Genomic DNA, 18,762 nt, shown 5'->3' with positions numbered 1-18,762 from the left:
AGACCTTAGCTCAAAGATCTTTACTAGCTATGAGACCCTGGACAAGCCATTTAACTTCTCTTTGTCTCAGTTTCCTGAATTGAAAAACAGAAATTATAAGAGCACCTACCTCTCGGGGTTGTTATGAGGATCAAATGAGATAGCATTTGTAAAGCCCTTACCCTAGTGCCTGGCACATGGTAGGTACAGTATTATAAAAATGCTTATTCCCTTCTCTTCCTCCCTTCATAGAGTCATAACGGCACCTTTTGTGGTGGCAAAAACCGGGAAATAAAATGGGTTCTTATCAGCTGAGGAAGGGCTGCACAAATTGTGTGTTAAGTGAACATAAAGGAATAGTATTGCACTTTAAGAAGTAATGCATGTGAGGAATTTAGAGAAACATAGAATGAACTGATGCAGGATCAAGCAGGCAGAATCAGAACAGTGGACAAAAAGCCGTAACAATGCAAATAATAAAAACCATAAAAGGCAGTGGAACCCTGATTAAATAGAATGACCCATCTTAGCCCTGAAAAACTGATGATCTCTCCACAAGCATTGTGCTAGGCCCCCAGAGATACAAAGACAAAACAAAACAAACCAGTCCATGAAGATATATTCATGACTTCCTTTCAGTAACGATGTGGTAGATTATGGATGTGACATGTGACATACAATATGGGATCAAATTGCTATTATGTCTGTTGGTCTAAATACTTTTCTTTATTACAATACAGAATATGAAGTGATGCGGTGGGGAAATAAGGGGGAAATGATAATAGTCTAAAAACAAAAGAGCAATAAAACTTTTTTTTTTAATGAGCTTTCCAGAACTCTTCTGATAAAAAAATTCATTGAGGCTTAGAAAGTGGCAGCTAGATGGTACAGTGGATAGAGAACTGTTGGGAGTAAGGCAGATCTGAGTTCAAATTAGCCCTTAGACTAGCTGTGTGACCCTGGGCAAGCCACTTCCCTGTGTGCCTCAGCTTCCTCATCTGTAAAATGAGCCAGAGAAGGAAATAGCAACCTATTCTAATATCTTTGACAACAAACCCCCAAATGGGGTCATGAAGAGTCTGACAAGACTGAACAAAAAAAGAAAGTGAAACTGAATTGCCCCAGACCACAGCAAGATAGTTACTGAGCTGCAATTACAACCCAAGACACCTAACTCCATCCTGTGTGTTTTTTCCCCTATTCTATCACATTTCTCCTAGAAGTATGGTGTCATAAATAGAACAATGCCCTTTGCAACAGTGTACTATGTACTACTAAACACATATTTCAAGGAAATTAAAGAAAGACACAAAGATCCACAATATAACAACATTCATAATAATGCTTTTAATTAACAAGCATTTATTAAGTGCCAGGTACTGTACAAGGCATTGGACAATCAAAAACAAAAGTGAAACGGTTCCTGCCCTCAAGGAGCTTACATTCTACAAATCTTGCACACATATATATATATATATATATATATATACACACACACATATAAAAAAGATACAGATGTAAAATAATAACCAGGAAGGACCAGGAAAAATCTTCTATAGAAGGAGGTGCTCGAGTCAAGTCTTAGAAACTGAGTTGGAGCTGAGGGTGAAGTGCATTCCAGGTATAGGGGGAAACCTTACAAGGACAGAGATCAGAGGAGTGATATGTATGAGAAGAGTAAGAAATTCATCTTGGTTGGACCACAGTGATGTTGGTGATAGAGTGAAGCTGGAAAGGTAGTGTGGAGTCAGACATGAAGAGTTTCAAATGCCAGACAGAGGATATATACATATGGGTATGTTTGTACATATTTGTTACAATGGATTGTAATTTATGTCAATATGTAATATATGCATAACTTTAACTTTTTTTGTTTTTCTGAACTTGACAAACACCAACATGAAAATTGAAATATGCAAAGAAGAATATAATCAAGAATGTCCTCCACTAAGGAAGCTTTTTTTGAAGAAATTTTATATCTGATAATAGTTTGTAAGGGGAGCCACCGGAATTTACTAAACAGAAGGACGACATGGCCACTGTCAGTGTGGAGGATGGACTGGAGGCAGGAGAGACTTTAGGCAAGGATCCCAATTGGGAGGCTACTGTGGCAGTTCAGGTGAGAAGTTGTAAGGGGCTAAATCAGGATGGTGTCTGTGTGGGTAGAAGAGGTGATATATGAGACCCTGTGGAAGCAGAAATGACAAGAGGAAGTCAGAGAAATCAAAGACAACATTGAGATTGTAAACTTGTGTTACTGGAAGGATGTTGCTGCCCTTGATAGAAAGAGAGGTTTGATGGCTACTATGGAAATGTTTTGCATAACTACGCATGCATAACCTATATTGAATTGCTTGTTTTCCCACTGGGGATAGGTAAGGAGGGGATGAAGGGAGAGAATCTGGAACTCAAAGTTTTAAAAACAAATGTTAAAAAATTGTTGTTACATGCAACCAGGAAATAAGATATACAGGCAAGGGGGTATAGAAATCCATCTTTTCCTACAAGAAAGTAAGGGGGAAGGAGGGAAGGGGAGGGGGGAGATATATGAGAGGACAGACTGGGGGAAGGAGTAATCAGAATGCAGGCCAGCTTGGGGTGGGTGGTTTGGGAGAGATGGGGAAAAAATTTGGAATTCAAAATCTTGTGGAAATGAATGCTGAAAGCTGAAAACTAAAAATATACACATAAATTCTTTTAAAAAAGAGAGAGAGAAGTTTGGATGGGGAGTGAATTTGTGGGGAAAGTTGATGAGTTGTTTTGGACTTGCGGAACTTGAGCTGTCTATGAGACATTCAATTTGAAATACACAATTGGCATTCTGGAGGAAAAGGTTATGCAGTTTTGTGAGTTTCCCATAGAGAGCAAAATTGAACCTACAGAAGGTGGAGAGAGAGAGAGACAGACAGAGACAGAGAGAGAGACAGAGAGACAGAGAGAGAGACAGAGAGAGACAGAGAGAGAGAGACAGAGAGAGAGACAGAGAGAGAGAGACAGAGAGAGAGACAGAGAGAGAGACAGAGAGAGAGAGAGAGAGACAGAGAGAGACAGAGAGAAGAAGAAGAAGAACAAGAACAAGAAAGAAGAAGAACAAGAGAAAAGCGGGTATGAGATAGGGACTTAGGGTACACCTGTAGTTGGGGGATGTATCATGGATGATGAGCAAGAGACAGAAATAGTAGTCAGAAAAGTTGGGAGAAACAAGAAAGAATAGTCACAAAAGCAGAGAGAGAAGAGAATAACCAGGAAAAGATGGTCAAAAGTACCAAATGATATAGAGGTGAAGAGGATGGATTACATTTGTTAATTAAGAGGCTCCTGGTAACTTTGTAGAGAGCAATTTCAGTTAAATGATGAAGATTGCAGAAGGTTTAGAAAAGCATGAGAAGTGGAGCCAACAAATGCAGAACTTTTTTTTTTTTTTAAAGGAATTTGATTGTGAAAGGGAAAAGAGTTAAAGGATCATAGCCTGTAGGATGCTAGGGTCCAGGGAGGGTTTCGGTTTTATTGCTTTTGGACTGGGAGACTTGAGAGTGCTTGTTGGCAGCAGGGCAGAAGCAGTACATGTGGGGAGATTAAAGATTAAAGGAGATAAGGAATGACCGGGAGAGAAATCTTTTGGGGAAATAGGAGGGAATGAGGTCAGAAGTACATACAAGCAGAGCAGCTAGGTGGCACAGTGAATTGAGCACTAACCCTGGAGTCAGGAGGACCTGAGTTCAAATCCAGCCTCAGACACTTAATACTTACTAGCCATGTGACCTTGGGCAAGTCACTCAACCCCAATTGCCCTGCCTTCCCCCTCCAAAAAAAAAAAGAGTACATCCAAGGGGTTGTTCTTGTTGGGAAGGGTCAGTGTTAGTCTTAGTGAGGGTGTGGCCTTTCCCTTGTGAGGAAGAAAAATTTAAGTGCCCTAATAGAAAAGGAATGGGATGCAGTCTCCATATCCATTGGTTTTGCTTAGGATTTTCTCCATTTCAAGGGAAGATTCACTGGATTTGGGGACCGTGAAAGGTATCTTCAAAAATGACAAAAGGCCATCATTTAAACAAAGAGGAGGACTGAAAGGAATCTTAGACCTGCTATTTGAGTCTTGCTTCTGTCTCTTGCCAGGTTTGTGACCTTGGGAAAATGACTTGTCCTCTGAACTTTAGTTTACTCCTCTGGGAAAGTAAGGGTGCCAGATATCTTTAGGTGACATCTAAAGTAATTTTCCCTCCCTAAATTTATGACCTTATTTTGTCTCCCTGCTTAACAAAGAAACCAGGCAAGAAAGAGTCTATCCAGGCAGATTGGAAGCAGAGGCTGTTGGGAAAACCCTTAGTACATTGGAATAATTGGATTAAATGCACATTCACTTTAGTTGGAAAGCTAATAATACTCCTAGGTATCTTGTGGTACCTAGGCTCAAAGCACAATATATTCCTTTTTTACTTAAGTTTATGAACTTAATTTTATTTATAGTTTCATCTAACCTTCAGGAATTACAGAAAGAGCAGCAAGTTCTGACCCCTATAATAAGTCAATCAACATTTATTAAGTGCTTATTAGGAACTAGGCACTAAGCTTAGTGAGCCGGAAAGCACCATACCTTTCTTTTTTTTAAGTTTGACTTACTTGCTTTTAAATTATTTATGTCTTAAATCTACAAGCATTATTTTCTTTCCTGCCTTCCTCTCCTTCCCCTCCCTGGGGTTGCAAGGGCTGGGGGAGGGTGTAGGAATAGGCATAGTTAAGCAAAACAAATTTCCACTTGGACCAAGTCAAAAAATGTACCTTCCTGCATACAGAGTCCATGCCTCCCTGGTCAGGAAATGGCCAACATACTTCCTAATCATTATTCTGGAATCATGGTGTCCATAGCTTTTTGTATAACCTTTGAGGTTGTTATCAAACTCCTAATTAGCACTAGGGGATTTGATTAGGCCTTTGACACAGGGTGCAAACCATGGAGGAGGGGAGCATGCTTTCTTCTTATCCTGCTCCATAATGAAGCCTCATGCTGCCTGGTATGACCTTCTCCATCTTCACTTTCACTTGGTCTTGGACCATCATCCCTGAATGTCCTGTTGCTGCCAAAGTGACTCTCTCTGGGCCCATTTTCCCATACTGTCCTATCAGCATGCCTACCCTTAAACAGGAATCCTGGGCAAGATCATAAGATACTGGTGTTCAATTTGGCCTTAGAGCTAAAAATTTCTAGCTACATATGGAAATATGTTTAATATGATTTTACATGTATAGCTTATATTAAATTGCTTGCCATATTGTGGAGGGGGAGAGAAAAAAAATTTAGAACTAAAAATTCTAATAAAGTGAATGCTGCAAACCTAAATAATTAAAAAAAGAAGAAATTTCTAGTTATGGCTATGGCCAACTTTGCCACAAAAATATAACATCATTATTCTTTTGGAAGATGGGCTTTCTTTCAAATTCAGGTAGCTTGAAATTTCTGGACATTAGGAGCCAACCCTCTCAGCACACATGGGTTCTCTCTACTCACTAGTCCTCAAACCCAAATAAAAACATCCTTAAGGTGTATAGCATATAAGACTGCCCTCCAGTGCTAATAAAGGAGGGAAATACTCAAAAATTGCATGATTTTAATGTTTATTACAAGAGTCGGAGTTTTCTGTGCCATATCCCTAAGGAAGCTGTTTGTTTTTAGAGAACTGACAGCTCCTAAAGTTGTCTGCAGACTTAAAAGATGTAATTAAAAGACTTAAAAAATGTAATTGAAGAAGTCAACTCATTCTTCAATGTATTACAATGGTGACTAAGTATTTTATTTACTCAAATTTTTTAAAAACTGTCTCCTAGGCCTTTTAATCTAATCCTTTTGTTAATTGACATGGAAGCTTAAACCTTCGATTTCTGACCTGGACCAGTCCACTCCTAAAACAGCTTAGTGATCCCACCATTCTCTCAGGAACCCACCTTGTTGGTGGAGGGCTTAGTATGAACGACTGATCAGCTTTTGCCCTACTGCTGCTGCTGAACTCAAGCAATCCCCTGGACAGCCTCCCCTGTAACAGGGCCTACAGGCCCACACTATAAAGCCTGGCAATACTTTACATTTCAATCTCAGGCTGTTCCAGCTGCAAAGGCCATTAGAACCATAGACTATGGAATGCATGCCTAGCTAGATGGATTTAGTATTCATTTATTGAATAAATGAAAGTAACAAAATTTTAGGTGGAGGTGACCTTAGAATTTCAGAGTATATTATCATAGGATTTAGAACTACCTTGGACCTCAGTGATCAGATTGACTGACTTCACCATTGTAAAGAGGAAACTTGAGCCCTACAGGATTCCTGACTCCCAAGTTCTACCAGGTTGTTAAGCTGAAAGGGACCTTTGGGTTCAAGTTCTCACTTATGACACTTTCTGTGTAATCTGGGGTTAATAATTCCTGCCTTATCTTTCTTTAGGATCAAATGAGATAAACTGTAAAGAATCATATAAACATAAGAAATTAACCTACACATGATTACTTAATGGAAAATGAGAGGACAATGATTTGCCCAGGCCCACATACTACCGTGTTTCCCCAATAATAAGACACTGTCTTATTAATTTTTTTGACAGAAAAACACCAGAGGGCTTATTTTCAGGGGAGGGCTTATTTTAATGAACATTGACAGCAATTTTAATAAACAGGTAAATGTGAACAAAAAAAATGTACCTTTATTAAATAAGCAAATCACTGGGGAAGAACAGGATGACGCGTTCACTGCTGCAGCTCTGATTGGATGCAGCTCGGAGCGCGGCGTGCGTTTCACGGGGGTGGGGGGGGGGGGGGGGGGGGAGGTGCATACAGAGGGTACCGTAATGTAGCGTGTAGCGCAGGGGATCACCTTCACTACAGCAGCAATCTCAATAGGGCTTATTTTGGGGGGAGGGCTTATTATCGGGGAAACACGGTATGATAGCGGTAGAGCTGGGTTTAGAATTTGGGGCTCCTCAATCCCAGGATGGGCAGCTAGGTAGCACAGTGGATATAGAGCACTGAGCCTGGAGTCACTTATCTTCTTGAGTTTCAACCCATCCTCAGACACTTATTATGGCTGTATGTTTCTGGGCAAGTCACTTCACCCTGTTTGCCTCAGTTTCCTCATCTGTCATATGAGCTGGAGAAGGAAATGGCAAACCACTCTAGGATCTTTGCCAAGAAAATCCCAAACGGGGTCATGAAAAGTCAGACACAAATTAAACGACTAAACAACAGCAACAAATTCCAAGCTAGTGATTGTGCTTCTGCTCTGTATCACTCTGTATCCCTAGAGATAGGCTACACAAAGGTGGTAGGACTATATATTCCTTCAATAAAAATAACGCAAATATGCACCGTAATTATGTTTAAAAATAACTTTGTCCTTGCTAGGCAACACCACCAAGACTTCCATTGATCACAGACCTTGTGATGAACATAAGGGCTACTTATAATCTACTCTATTTGCCACCTCAGCACTCCTTTCTTACCTGATGCATCCATTAAAATAAGGAAATGTATAGATGAATGAGCAGCAATTATTAATTTAACAGGATACCAAAACTTTTTGGTACTTTACACTTAATTAAAAAAATTTTTCTCAATTTCTCCTGGAGAAATTGATTTTGATGGAGTGTCTATGAGGTGTCAGAATTTCACAGGTGAGGAAAAGAACCTCAGAGTTCAACCACTGAATTCAATTCATATCAATAAATGCCTCTACAACAATGGTCATTTCTCATCTGGTGGCACTAATGTGCACTAATGTCTTTTCCACCATGTCTCAGGAAGCTTATTATTGGAAAAACTTCACCATCCTGCAAGATGTCAACCTTGCAGACCTCATCACTACCCCCTGCCCCTCATTGAGGGGTGGAGCCACACACTCCAAAACCTCTATTTAAGGAGGGAGTTCAGCTCAAAACTCTTCATGTTGGTTACACTTTGCTGGGACACCTCTGAATTCTCGCCATGACTTCCTCTCCTCTTTTCAACTTTCTTTTTGTGTTTTGTAAGCTCCTTGAGGAAAGCGGTGCTTAAAAAAATATTTGTATCTCCAGCACATGGGGTAAATAGGTATTGCTGTGGAATGTCTGAAGTCAGGAAAATTCATCTTCCCAAGTTCAAATCTGGCCTTAGATGCTTCTTAGCTATGTGACCCTGGGTAAGTCACCTAACCTTGTTTATTTTACTTTTCTCATCTATAAAATGAACTGGAGAAGGAAATGACAAACCACTCCAGTATCTTTGCCAAGAAAACCCCAAACGGGGTCATAAAGTCAGATATCTGACTAAAACAACTCAATAAATCCCCAGTGTGTGACACATGGTAGGTGCTGAATAAATGTTATTATTGGTTATTCAGCATTTTCCTAAAGTCTTCCACTGTGGGTAAATAACTACCCCTGGAAGCAACCTTTGTTCCACTTCTGGATTGCCCCATTTGTTAGGAAAGTTATCCTACATCAAGCCTGAATTTGCCTCTGCAATTCATTGCTAATTTGGCAACTCAAAGCTTTTTAGTTTCTGCCCTCAAGGGCCAAGCAGAACGTGTTTGTGGGTTCTTCCATGTGGACAGTGTTTTAAATACTTGAAGATAGATGTCATATCCTCTTTAACTCAACTTTTATCCAGACTAAACATCCTCAGGTTCAGATGGCGAGAATGTCAGTCTCTACCATCCAGGTTGCCTTGCCTCTAAGGTATTCTCCAACCTAGCAATGCTGTTCCTAAAACACCCCAAACCAAGTGTTAAATTCCAGGAAATGGTAGCTGAATCAGAGCAGATTCTATAGAAGTACTACTCCTTCTTTTAATTCTGAATATACCTCTCTCAATCAAGTTTTACTGCTTTAGCTCTCAGCTGTCATTACTACTGACTCATACTGAGCTTGCAGACCTACAAAAGTCCTCATTTTTAATCATGTGATCCTGTATCACAAGATTACAAGGACATACTCTAGAGGTACGGAAATTTTCAGCTACGTACAAGGGAGCCTAGAAATAAAACTCTTAACTTCTCCAGAATAAATTATTTTTTTTTTTAACTCAACTCTGCAGGAAAGGTTTTGGTTGGCCACAAAGGAACAATTTGTTGACCACTAATAAAGGAAATTGGGCTAGAGTTTCTTTGCCTATGCAAATCAAGGACACCTTAAACTAAGGTTAGGGAACCAGTCTAGACAACTGCAGGGTTGACAGGTTTCTTCTAAACAGTGGAACAGGCAATGGATTTGGGTTCAAAATGTAGCTCTCCTACTAATTTACTTGGTACTTTAAAGGCTGGAATTGAATCAGATCTTTCTGACTCAAGTAGATGAGATTAATTCTAAGGTACTATCTGTCCCTAAATCCACTATTCTTTAAATTGTGGAGCCAGATTTTTCCAAATTAGGGTAAACAGTTTAGAGCTTTCTAAAAATTGTGAACGGAGAGTGAATGGGGAGTAAGATGCCCATCCCTGGTGGCCTTCAACCAGAAGCTGAATTACCACCTTTTAGGAAAGGTTATATGACTAGCTCTGAGTTGCCCAAGGTCCCATCTAGCACTTGGATCCACATTTTAGCAACAAATGAATTTGAATAAGCAAAAGAATAGGTTGATTAGATGATTAAAGAACAAATGAGAATTACAGGCCTTAAAAATCTTAACATTCTTTCTTTATTGTACTTTATAGGGCCAGGTTATACATGCTTGATGCTTAAAACTGAGTCATAGCTAAATGCTTCTCTTGATGCAAAGTCATCTGAATGCTTGATGCAGATGTTTCAAATATAGTATTTCTGCAGCTACAATCTATGAGCTAATGACAAACCAAGGAAAATTCCAGAAATGGCTTAAAGGAAAAATGCACAGGAGATGCACCGCTCAAGTCCTTGAATTGTGGCCTGTAGTAGTCACAAGAAAGTGGATAAAAATGAAATTTCTCCATGACCTGGCTTAACTAATCAAACCATTACTACTTCCAGGTGATAAAAGCCTCCAGATTTCGAAGAAAAATTCTGTTGAATGATTCAGTAGTTACCCCTTCCCTCAGTAACGAAAAAAGTGCATTCCTTGATCCTGACACATCATGTGGCACTCACAAATGTCACCCAATAGAAATTAATGAAGATCCTACTCAACATTCAAATGCTGTCTTTTACAGATTTGACCTGTAATTTCTTCTATACAGAATGAAATGTAGTCAACATAGGAGAAACCTTTTAGGCTGTGGAAAAAAAAAATCAGTCATTTTTTTTCTGGTTTGGAATTTCAATGACTTAAAGCTTCAAGGTAATTAGACATGCAACTACACTTGTTATTTGCATATCATTAAGTTATAAAACAATGACAAAGAACTGCTACATTGGGTCCAGACAAAAGCTATGTTTTCTGAAATTGTCCAAATTTGGACATATATGAAACCAAATTGAATTCTCTCAAGTTTTATTATTTTTCTATTATTAGTTCTCTTAACAGGATAAATTACATGTGATCCTAATAGCGAATAAAAATAAACTGTAAGTAGGAAATATTTTTAAAAATCCCCCTCAAATCCCCAAAACAAGTCTAACCTCATAAAAAAAACCCCAAAAACCAAACCTCAAACTCCCTATAGCATGTATATATTATTTAATGATAATTTTATGCAATTAATTTTTAGTCTTTCACTAAAGTCCTCTTCTAATACTTTATCATGGCACAGGTTTTTTTGTTGTTCTCAGAACCTGTGTTTGTAGTCTGAGGAACAGCCTAGCTAAGTGCATATTCTTTTCACCAGGTTTAGCCAATAGGAGATTAACGTTTTGGCCGCAGCAGCTCCTAGAGACCAGCTGTTACTTGATCCGCAGGTGTGGGAGGAGTACCCACAGGGCTAACAACTCATTTACATCACACTTTTAAGGTTTACAAAACACTTTCCTCACAACATCCCTGTGAGGTAGGTTGTGCAAACATCCCCATTTTACAAATAGTTTGTCTGAGGTCACACAGCTATTAAGTGGTGGAACTAGGATTCAAAACAAGTCTTCTTAGCCTAGCCGGAGTCCATGCTCTTTTTAATACAATGATACTTGCCACTGCATGGCTGAAATCATAGATGTTCTGAGGCATTCATTATCAGATACATATTTTCTTCCTTTCAAACAAGTATTATAACATATTCAAGGGTAGTCTATTTAGAGAATTATATGTGAAACTGACCAGATTCAAGAGAAAGTTAAGAATTTAACAATTTGCTACATCTAGATTTAAAACATAAGATCAGAGCAGCTAAAGTCTGGTTTTGAATCCAGGCCTTTCACCTCCAGATCCAGGATGCCTTCCAATAAGGCTCTACATGCCTGAGGTTTGCTGACTGAATCCCCTGACTACTAAGGAATTCTGGTATACTTTAATGTAATTGGCATTAAAGACTCTTAAAGGCTAAGCTCAGGCCTGTTTAAAAACAAAACTGGGTCAGGCAGTTTCTGAATCTAGTATACCCATTTCCATTCTCTACAAAACTACACAAGGACCTAGTACTTCCATTCTGACTTCCCCTTGTGCTCATAACCCCAACATAGGTGGAAGGATTACTTCGAATTATGAACACTGAAGTAGTCTAACAGGGCTTTTGTACGCCCATCCTTTCCCCTCTCCACCATCTTTCTCATTGCCACCTTCCTTAAGCATAAACCTAGTCATGTTGCCCCTTCATGCTTCCCTGTTACCTAATGAATGTCTAGAGATCTCAGTACAGCACTGAGAGCCCTCCAACTCTCTGGTACTCTTTACCTCTCCATTCTCATTGCATGGCACTCCTTTCTGTGTGTGCTCCTCTTCTGCCCAAATGAACTACTTCATCTCTTCTGCCTATTGTAGCACTTCCTCCCAGCTCCTACACCTTGGCTAATGCCTCCTACACCTTTCTAATAGCCCCTTCTGTTGGAATGTTTCTTATACTTTCAAAGCCAGGTAACAAATATTGCTTCCTCTAGGAATTCTTACATGCCCCCAACTCTGTATGATCCTCCTTAGAAAAGTATTTTGTACTTATAATGCCTTTCATCCTACACTACACATACTTTGTATAGAAATGCATATTTGTGTATGAATTGTCTCTTTTGGATATGCTACAATGTGGAGAACAGAAACTTGGGAGTCAGAAGGATCTGGGTTCAAACCCCAGCTTTTTCCTCATGTAACCTAGGGAAAAAACATCTCACCTCTCTGTACCTTACATTTTCATCTACGTGATGGGTGTTTGTCCCATTAATCCAAAACGAGTGGTATAAAAAGCCTTCAATAATTAAAACAAGACGGGCTTAGATGAGATGTCCCTTCATTTTCTCTTACAGTCTATCTCCCCTCCAGTACCTAGCACAATACTTTGGACATACATGATAGGTGCTTTAACAGTTATTCAATATTTAAGTTCCCTATGACACTGAAGGTATTGGAAGAGGGAGACTGAAAGTTTTTGGCCAGTCTAGGTTGTGCATCATCATCAGTTTTGTAAAGCCAAGACAGGAACATAGGCATGCAGTCTTTCCTTGGTCTGCTGCTGCCTGAACCAGGAAGAAATAGCCTATTTTATAAGAAAAAGGCTCTCAGGCCAAAGTGGCATCTTAGAAAAGTAGCTCAGGTCTTTGACACTTGTTAAATATTTTACTTATGGCCTCTGAGTTTCAATCCCTTTCTCCATGGGGGTCAACAGAGATGAAATTTTCAGGTACTGCACAAAAGATCATATAAACTGGGCTACTGCCACCTTCCCTAGGAGCCAAGAGAACATGGTAGGGATAGGAATAAGCCTGTAGTGGAAGTAGTTAGATCAGTAAAAGGTTCTAGATTCAGAAATGTGTTCAAAGTGACTGTCTCAAACTTGGTAACAAATATTCAGCAAATCCTAATATGCCTGGAATGTCATAGACTTGGGCATGTTGGGTTGAAGATTACCTTATACCTGACCTACAAATACCAAGCTAGTTAGTAAGAGGAGGAAAAAAAGAAAAACCCAGAAAATATTCAAACCCTTCTAACAGTTTAATAGACCTTTCCCACATTTTATTTAGTAGCTCTTTATCTTCCTCTTAGGCACTTTTCATACTTTAATTTATATTCTCTTGTGTACCCATTCATTCTTCACAATAAACTAAGATTTTTGGACAGGGACACAGCCTTACTAATTGTTCTATCTCTAGCAGGCTTAGTACAGTATACTGGCACATAATCAGGCATATTAGGATTTAATGAGTTTCTAAAGAAACACTCCAAAAAGTATATTAGCAGAATCATTTGCATACAAATCAATTTGCTAATCTAATTCTTACTATATATTCAGGAATAAGAAAGGACCTCTACCTAGTTATGCTGTAGACCAAATCTTAAAACTGCTTCCAGGTTTGTTTTTTGCAATAATTAAGACAAGCCCTTCTAATTATTCCAGTTTCTGCAACAGGGACAAATTACAGATAATCATTTTCTTGAATTCCTCAAGTTTTGGGGTCTGATCATCTGAACTTTGTCACCTTTGAAGAGACTAATTCTCTGGACTGACAGACTCCCCCAATGTCCAAAAAATCAGGAACTAACCAGAAATTAAAAAATATAAACATTTGATGAATTGTAACCTGCCTCTGAAGTCACATAGCTTAGAAATGTGCATTTATATCTGTTTACAGATAAGATAATGAATGAGGGTTATCATAAATCAAGTCAAATCTTCAAATCTATTGTCAGAAGCCCTTTAACAATTTTAGTATTTTCAGCAAGTTATAAATCTAAACATAAGCAGCAAAATTCAAGATCAACAAAGTTAAAGAACTACTACATTTTTCAAGGTTGTCAATCACTTTTTAACTGTTGCTGTAATCCCTTTATATTATCTCTACCAATCCCCACATGAAACTTCCTAAAAAAAAATTCATACTTTCCAAATGGACAAGATAAATTTGAACAGACTACAGTGTGAAAGGAGGCTATGAGAATAGGAAGGGTTGGTTGGAAAAGATGGTTCAAGACATGCCCAGGGGTTAACAAGGCACAGAGGAAAAAAAGGTCTACCTTAGAGATTTGCTTTATATAAACATGGGCCTGTCTTGGACCCCCTTTCCAAGGAGCTCTAATGAGTATAATTAGCAGATGGATCTCTGTGCAACCTGGTCTCAATTATGGTGAGATTCCAGTGTATTACATGGATTGATGAATGGAAATTTAACTGATTTAAAAATAAAGCAAACTAGTGGCTCAGTTGGAATTCTGATGATCTCACACAGACACAAATAAGCCTTAGGACACTGAACCATTTTATATTACATTAATAAGTTGGACTCTGTGCCTCAAGTCTAATCAAAGCATAGTATCATGTGTGCCAGCACACAGTTTTAAGTTAGAAATCCATCCAAGGGCTTACTTCTTACACATACTGCCAAATACAGTAAAGTCTTATGTATCTCGAAAGGCTGAGGAATGGGATTGTGGAACACAGAACTCCAAAGTCGGAAGGAACCTAGAACACCAAGTTCCAACCCCCCTCCCTCCTTATCTCATAGATGGGGAAATTCTAGTTCAAAAAGCAGAAGTGATATCCTTAAGGTCACCTAGTGAATAAGACAAAACCAGGACTAACACATCTCTGGACTTGCAGCCCAGGTTTTTTCCACTGGTATGATTAACTGATTAACTTTTACCTGGTGTAGAACATGCAACCTAGGAGTCAAAGGTGGCTGCCTGAGATTTTTAATCCCTTCTCCTAAAGTGGAGAGAACATTGGACTAAGAGAGAAAATCTGCCATGTGATCTTAGGGAAGTCATTTCTCTTTGTGCCTCAATTTCCTCATCTATAAAATAAGTGGACTGGAAGAGGTTTCTAAAGTTCTTTCCTGTTCTCACTAATCATCTAGCTAGCATGAACCCTTTATAGGGCCTAACCACCTGACAACCACTACTATTATTTAAATGACCACCAAATAAGTATTATGATAGGCTTGGATCAATTAGCGATTGTAAATGAAGCAAAATGTTAATTACATAATTAAATCCATTTAGTCTACACAGTTATTTCTCATATATCACCAAAATACTAAAATCAACCTAACCTTTCTTAACAATTCAGAAGGCACTTATGATGACCCTGAGGCCCTGCGAAAGTCTAAGTGATGATTATTTTATGGGACAATACATGTAGAAAGTTTAGGAGATGGGATAGATGGACTGAATCAATTAACCCTGATATAGCCTAAAAATTATTTTTCAATAAAGAAATCACTGATAACAGCTACTTTACTTGTTTCAGTCTCTCATAAAAGCACTGACATAGAAAAAAAGCATCTGGCTGTTTGGATAAGGAATTTACTGTATTGTGGCAGTTTGTAAAAAATATTTTCAATGTGTCTGATACTTAATTTTATTCCTTGAATAAAAATTCCGAGATTATAATCATACCTACAACATGAGAGGTAAAATATTCCCTGAGTACAATTTTGTAACAGTCTAATGATAGTCACCTTGCAAAATTGCACTCACTGTCTATTCAGAAGCATGCAGGTTACCAGTTCTTCAGTGACTCTCTGGTACCAATGGGGAAACTAACATTGAAAGACTCTACTGGAGAGAGGAACAAAGGCTTAGAAACAGTCCATTCCTCTACAGGAGAAACAAATACATTAAGGGGAAGGCTCAAAGGCTCACTGATGACCTTAAAGGCAACTTCAAGGCTGTAAAAAAAGGTTTGAATATACAACCTCAATGGAGTAATGAGTAACCCAATCTCTTCTGTGCACTGCCTCACCCCCCCCCCCAACCCCCCTGCAGCCCCCAAATGCCACTGGGAATATCTTACCTCGACAAAGCACATAAGGATGATCACTGTCAACACAGCTTCATTGAGTGGCTTTGCCATGGCAGGGGTGGGTGCTGAAAGAACAAATACATCACCAACGACAATTCAACCATCCTGAATTGAGGAGCTCTCAAGTATGTCTAACCCAAGATGTCCATTACCTATTCTGACTTTAGGCAGATCTTAAATATACAATGGTCTGTAAAGTTCAGGCACCGCTTTCATCACAAATCACTGTAATTAAATGCAAAAGTAAAGGAAACTTGAGTAGCTTTATTTAGCTTCTAATTTCTGGGAGGCTCAAGAATTATTATTCTGGACAAAAACAAAAAAGACTGTGCTTACAGATCATTTTCTGCCATTTTCTTCCTTTAGGACCACTATTTTATTGTTGCCCTTTCTATTACATGGGATGTACATACTGGGTGTTAATAAAAAGTCAATGCCTGTACAATATATTCTACAACTGAGCACCACTTTCTGTAACTGAACAGGCAAAGAGAAATTACACGGAACATCGGCATCTGGCAGTATTTTTCCAAAAAAAGTGACTAAAATGGGTTTAAATTGATTAACACTATTAAATCACATCTAATATCTGATACTACATGATTTCAATACAGCTATACGATACAATTATACAAAATGTGTTAACATCAAAGAATACAACCAAAATTAAGATAGCAAACAAAACCTATATAACTTTTTTTTTTTACAGGAAAATACTTTTGAAGTATGCATGTAACTGCCCATTCTTTTAAAGAAAATCTACTGCAAGCAAAGTTATCAACCTCTGGAAAAAATCACACATAGCATTACTAAGCATATCCCCAAGAAGTGTACAATATGCACACTTGGAAAATACAAAATTAAAAAAATTGTAAGCAACAGGTGAGCTTCATATTTATAAGAATGTGAAAAGAAGTCCAATTTTTTTTAGCACTGTTGTATAAAGAATTGTCTTTTTTGATGCAAGTTCATGAATCAGCCTCCTATTGGGGCTTTACAAAAACACCGTGTTCTTGAAACTGGGCTACAGAGCAAGATAGAGCATCTTAGCAACGTCATCTTAAAAGTTTTTTTTGTGTGTTTTTTTGTTTTGTGGTTTTTTTGTTTTTATTTTTACTACTTTATCAAAACATGTCCTTTAGGTGTGTAGGATTCAATTCTTTTTTAAAAATTCTTTCCTAGAAACAATATACAAAGGAGAGGCATATTTATTTCCAATCATACTCCTGTAAGATGCTTCTCGAGTTCGAGAACATTCTTCCCTCTTCTTTTCACTGGTTGTTTTTGGCCTTAGCATGTGTTAAGATGTGAGATTTCAGGTTAGTTGACTGAGCAAACTTCTTATTACAGCCGTCGAAGGGGCACACATAGGGCCTGTCTCCAGTATGAATTCGCACATGTGTGCGCAAATTGAAGTCCAGTGAAAAGCGCTTCCCACAGCCTTCGAACGTGCACTGTCAGAGGAAAGACCACATTATCAAAACTGTTCAGCAACTTTGACAGTTACCTGGGAGATGGGCTGGCAAAACTTCCATTTCTCTCTGGGGGGTAGCTTACTCTCCCTTTAAGGAAATCAGATCTCTCTATAGCCCACTGTCTTATACACAGCTACTCTCTAGTGCGATTATATGATCCCTACACAGGGATCACACTGAACTGACCCATTTTGTATTATGTACAGGTAGCCCAATCTGAATGTTAATTCAAAGCACAGTTTGACTATCTGGCAAGTTGGCAGGAGTTTTACCAAATTACCTAGCATCCTGAAACTAAATTATACCAAGCTCCTTAGCAGTTTTATAAAAATTTCTAATATGAGATCTCAAGGGATTGAAATCCTGCCTTTTACTCCAAAGTACATTTATCTATTTATTATATTAAATTCCATATTAAGGATAACCTCAAGGAAACAAAAATTAAGCTTACTGCTACAGATTAATATACAAATGTATATATAATACATGTCCACACACAATTAATTGGTTTAATTAACCATAAACGATTTATTATGATCCTAATAAGAAACACAGCAGAAAAGAATTCTTAAATAACATCTTGAAAAACTATTAAATATTCCTAAACCATAGCACAAAGACAAAACTAGATTCCCTCTCATAGAAGATTGCTATTTTTCTCCCCTAGTAATCCTTTCCCCAAATACCTGGTCAAATGTTGTGAGCTAACTATAGATGAAGTCAAAAGAAAAACAAACAAAAAACTAAGGTCACCCTTACAACTGATAAATGCTAAAAACAAAACCCCAACCAAACAATGGTTCATCTGGGTGTTAACACTATTAAATCACATCTAATATTTGATACTACATGATTCCAACACAGCTATCCAATACAATTATACAAAATGTTTATTGGTTTATTTCAGAATATATACAATATACTGATGATGCTACCATCCAGCCCACTTAATATTAGTACTATGCAAAGCAGACAGAAGAAAAGAATTGGCTATACCTGAAAGGGCTTCTCTCCAGTATGAACCAGTTGATGCCGTTTTAGTTTTGAACTTTCAACAAAAGCCTTTCCACATTCTGCACATACGTGGACTCTAGGACCATGGGTGTGCAGATGTTTTCTCATGGCAGAGTTATCCCTGAACATCTTTGAGCATCCCTTAAAGCAGAGAGAAAAACTTCATTATTTTTGCCTTAAATTCTTTAACTATTCAAATCCTATCAGGATAGTCACTACTGTCAACTTAAAAAAACAAAACAAAACCAAAATGAGCAGCGTTAACATAAAACTTCTCTCAAAGTCTGCTCACTTTTTCCAACCCATAATTCTTACATTACTTAAAAATTACAGTATAACTTACTTTACAAAGATCAATGGTTTCAAAAGCTTATGATCTAGTCTCTTCTCTAATGGCAAATGTAATAAAACATTTCAAGATAAAATTACAGAATGTTAAGAGACCAAAAAGGCTATCATGCAGTTTAACCTTTTTACTTTACAAAT

At 38.2% G+C, this 18,762-nt stretch overlaps 1 protein-coding gene across 2 annotated transcripts in view; it reads right to left on the bottom strand.

The window, feature by feature from the left end:
• Positions 1 to 9,610: 9,610 nt before the first annotated feature.
• Positions 9,611 to 18,762, bottom strand: part of LOC138173829 (transcriptional repressor protein YY1) — a 41,680-nt gene continuing 32,528 nt past the window's right edge. For both annotated transcript variants that reach the window (XM_069103922.1, XM_069103923.1), the window contains 3 exons: positions 18,259 to 18,417; positions 15,779 to 17,241; positions 9,611 to 10,183 (listed from right to left, as the gene is read on the bottom strand). In XM_069103922.1, coding sequence (XP_068960023.1) covers positions 17,059 to 17,241; positions 18,259 to 18,417 — 342 coding nt within the window. In that variant the 3' untranslated portion in view covers positions 9,611 to 10,183; positions 15,779 to 17,058. The remainder of the gene's footprint in view (positions 10,184 to 15,778; positions 17,242 to 18,258; positions 18,418 to 18,762) is intronic.

This window comes from Petaurus breviceps, unplaced genomic scaffold (assembly GCF_028583685.1).
Source record: "Petaurus breviceps papuanus isolate PSGF00001 unplaced genomic scaffold, PetGlider_PUasm1.0 65, whole genome shotgun sequence".
Lineage (NCBI taxonomy): Eukaryota > Metazoa > Chordata > Mammalia > Diprotodontia > Petauridae > Petaurus > Petaurus breviceps.
Note: the sequence above shows the minus strand (reverse complement) of the source record. Positions and strands in the feature narration are given on the sequence as shown.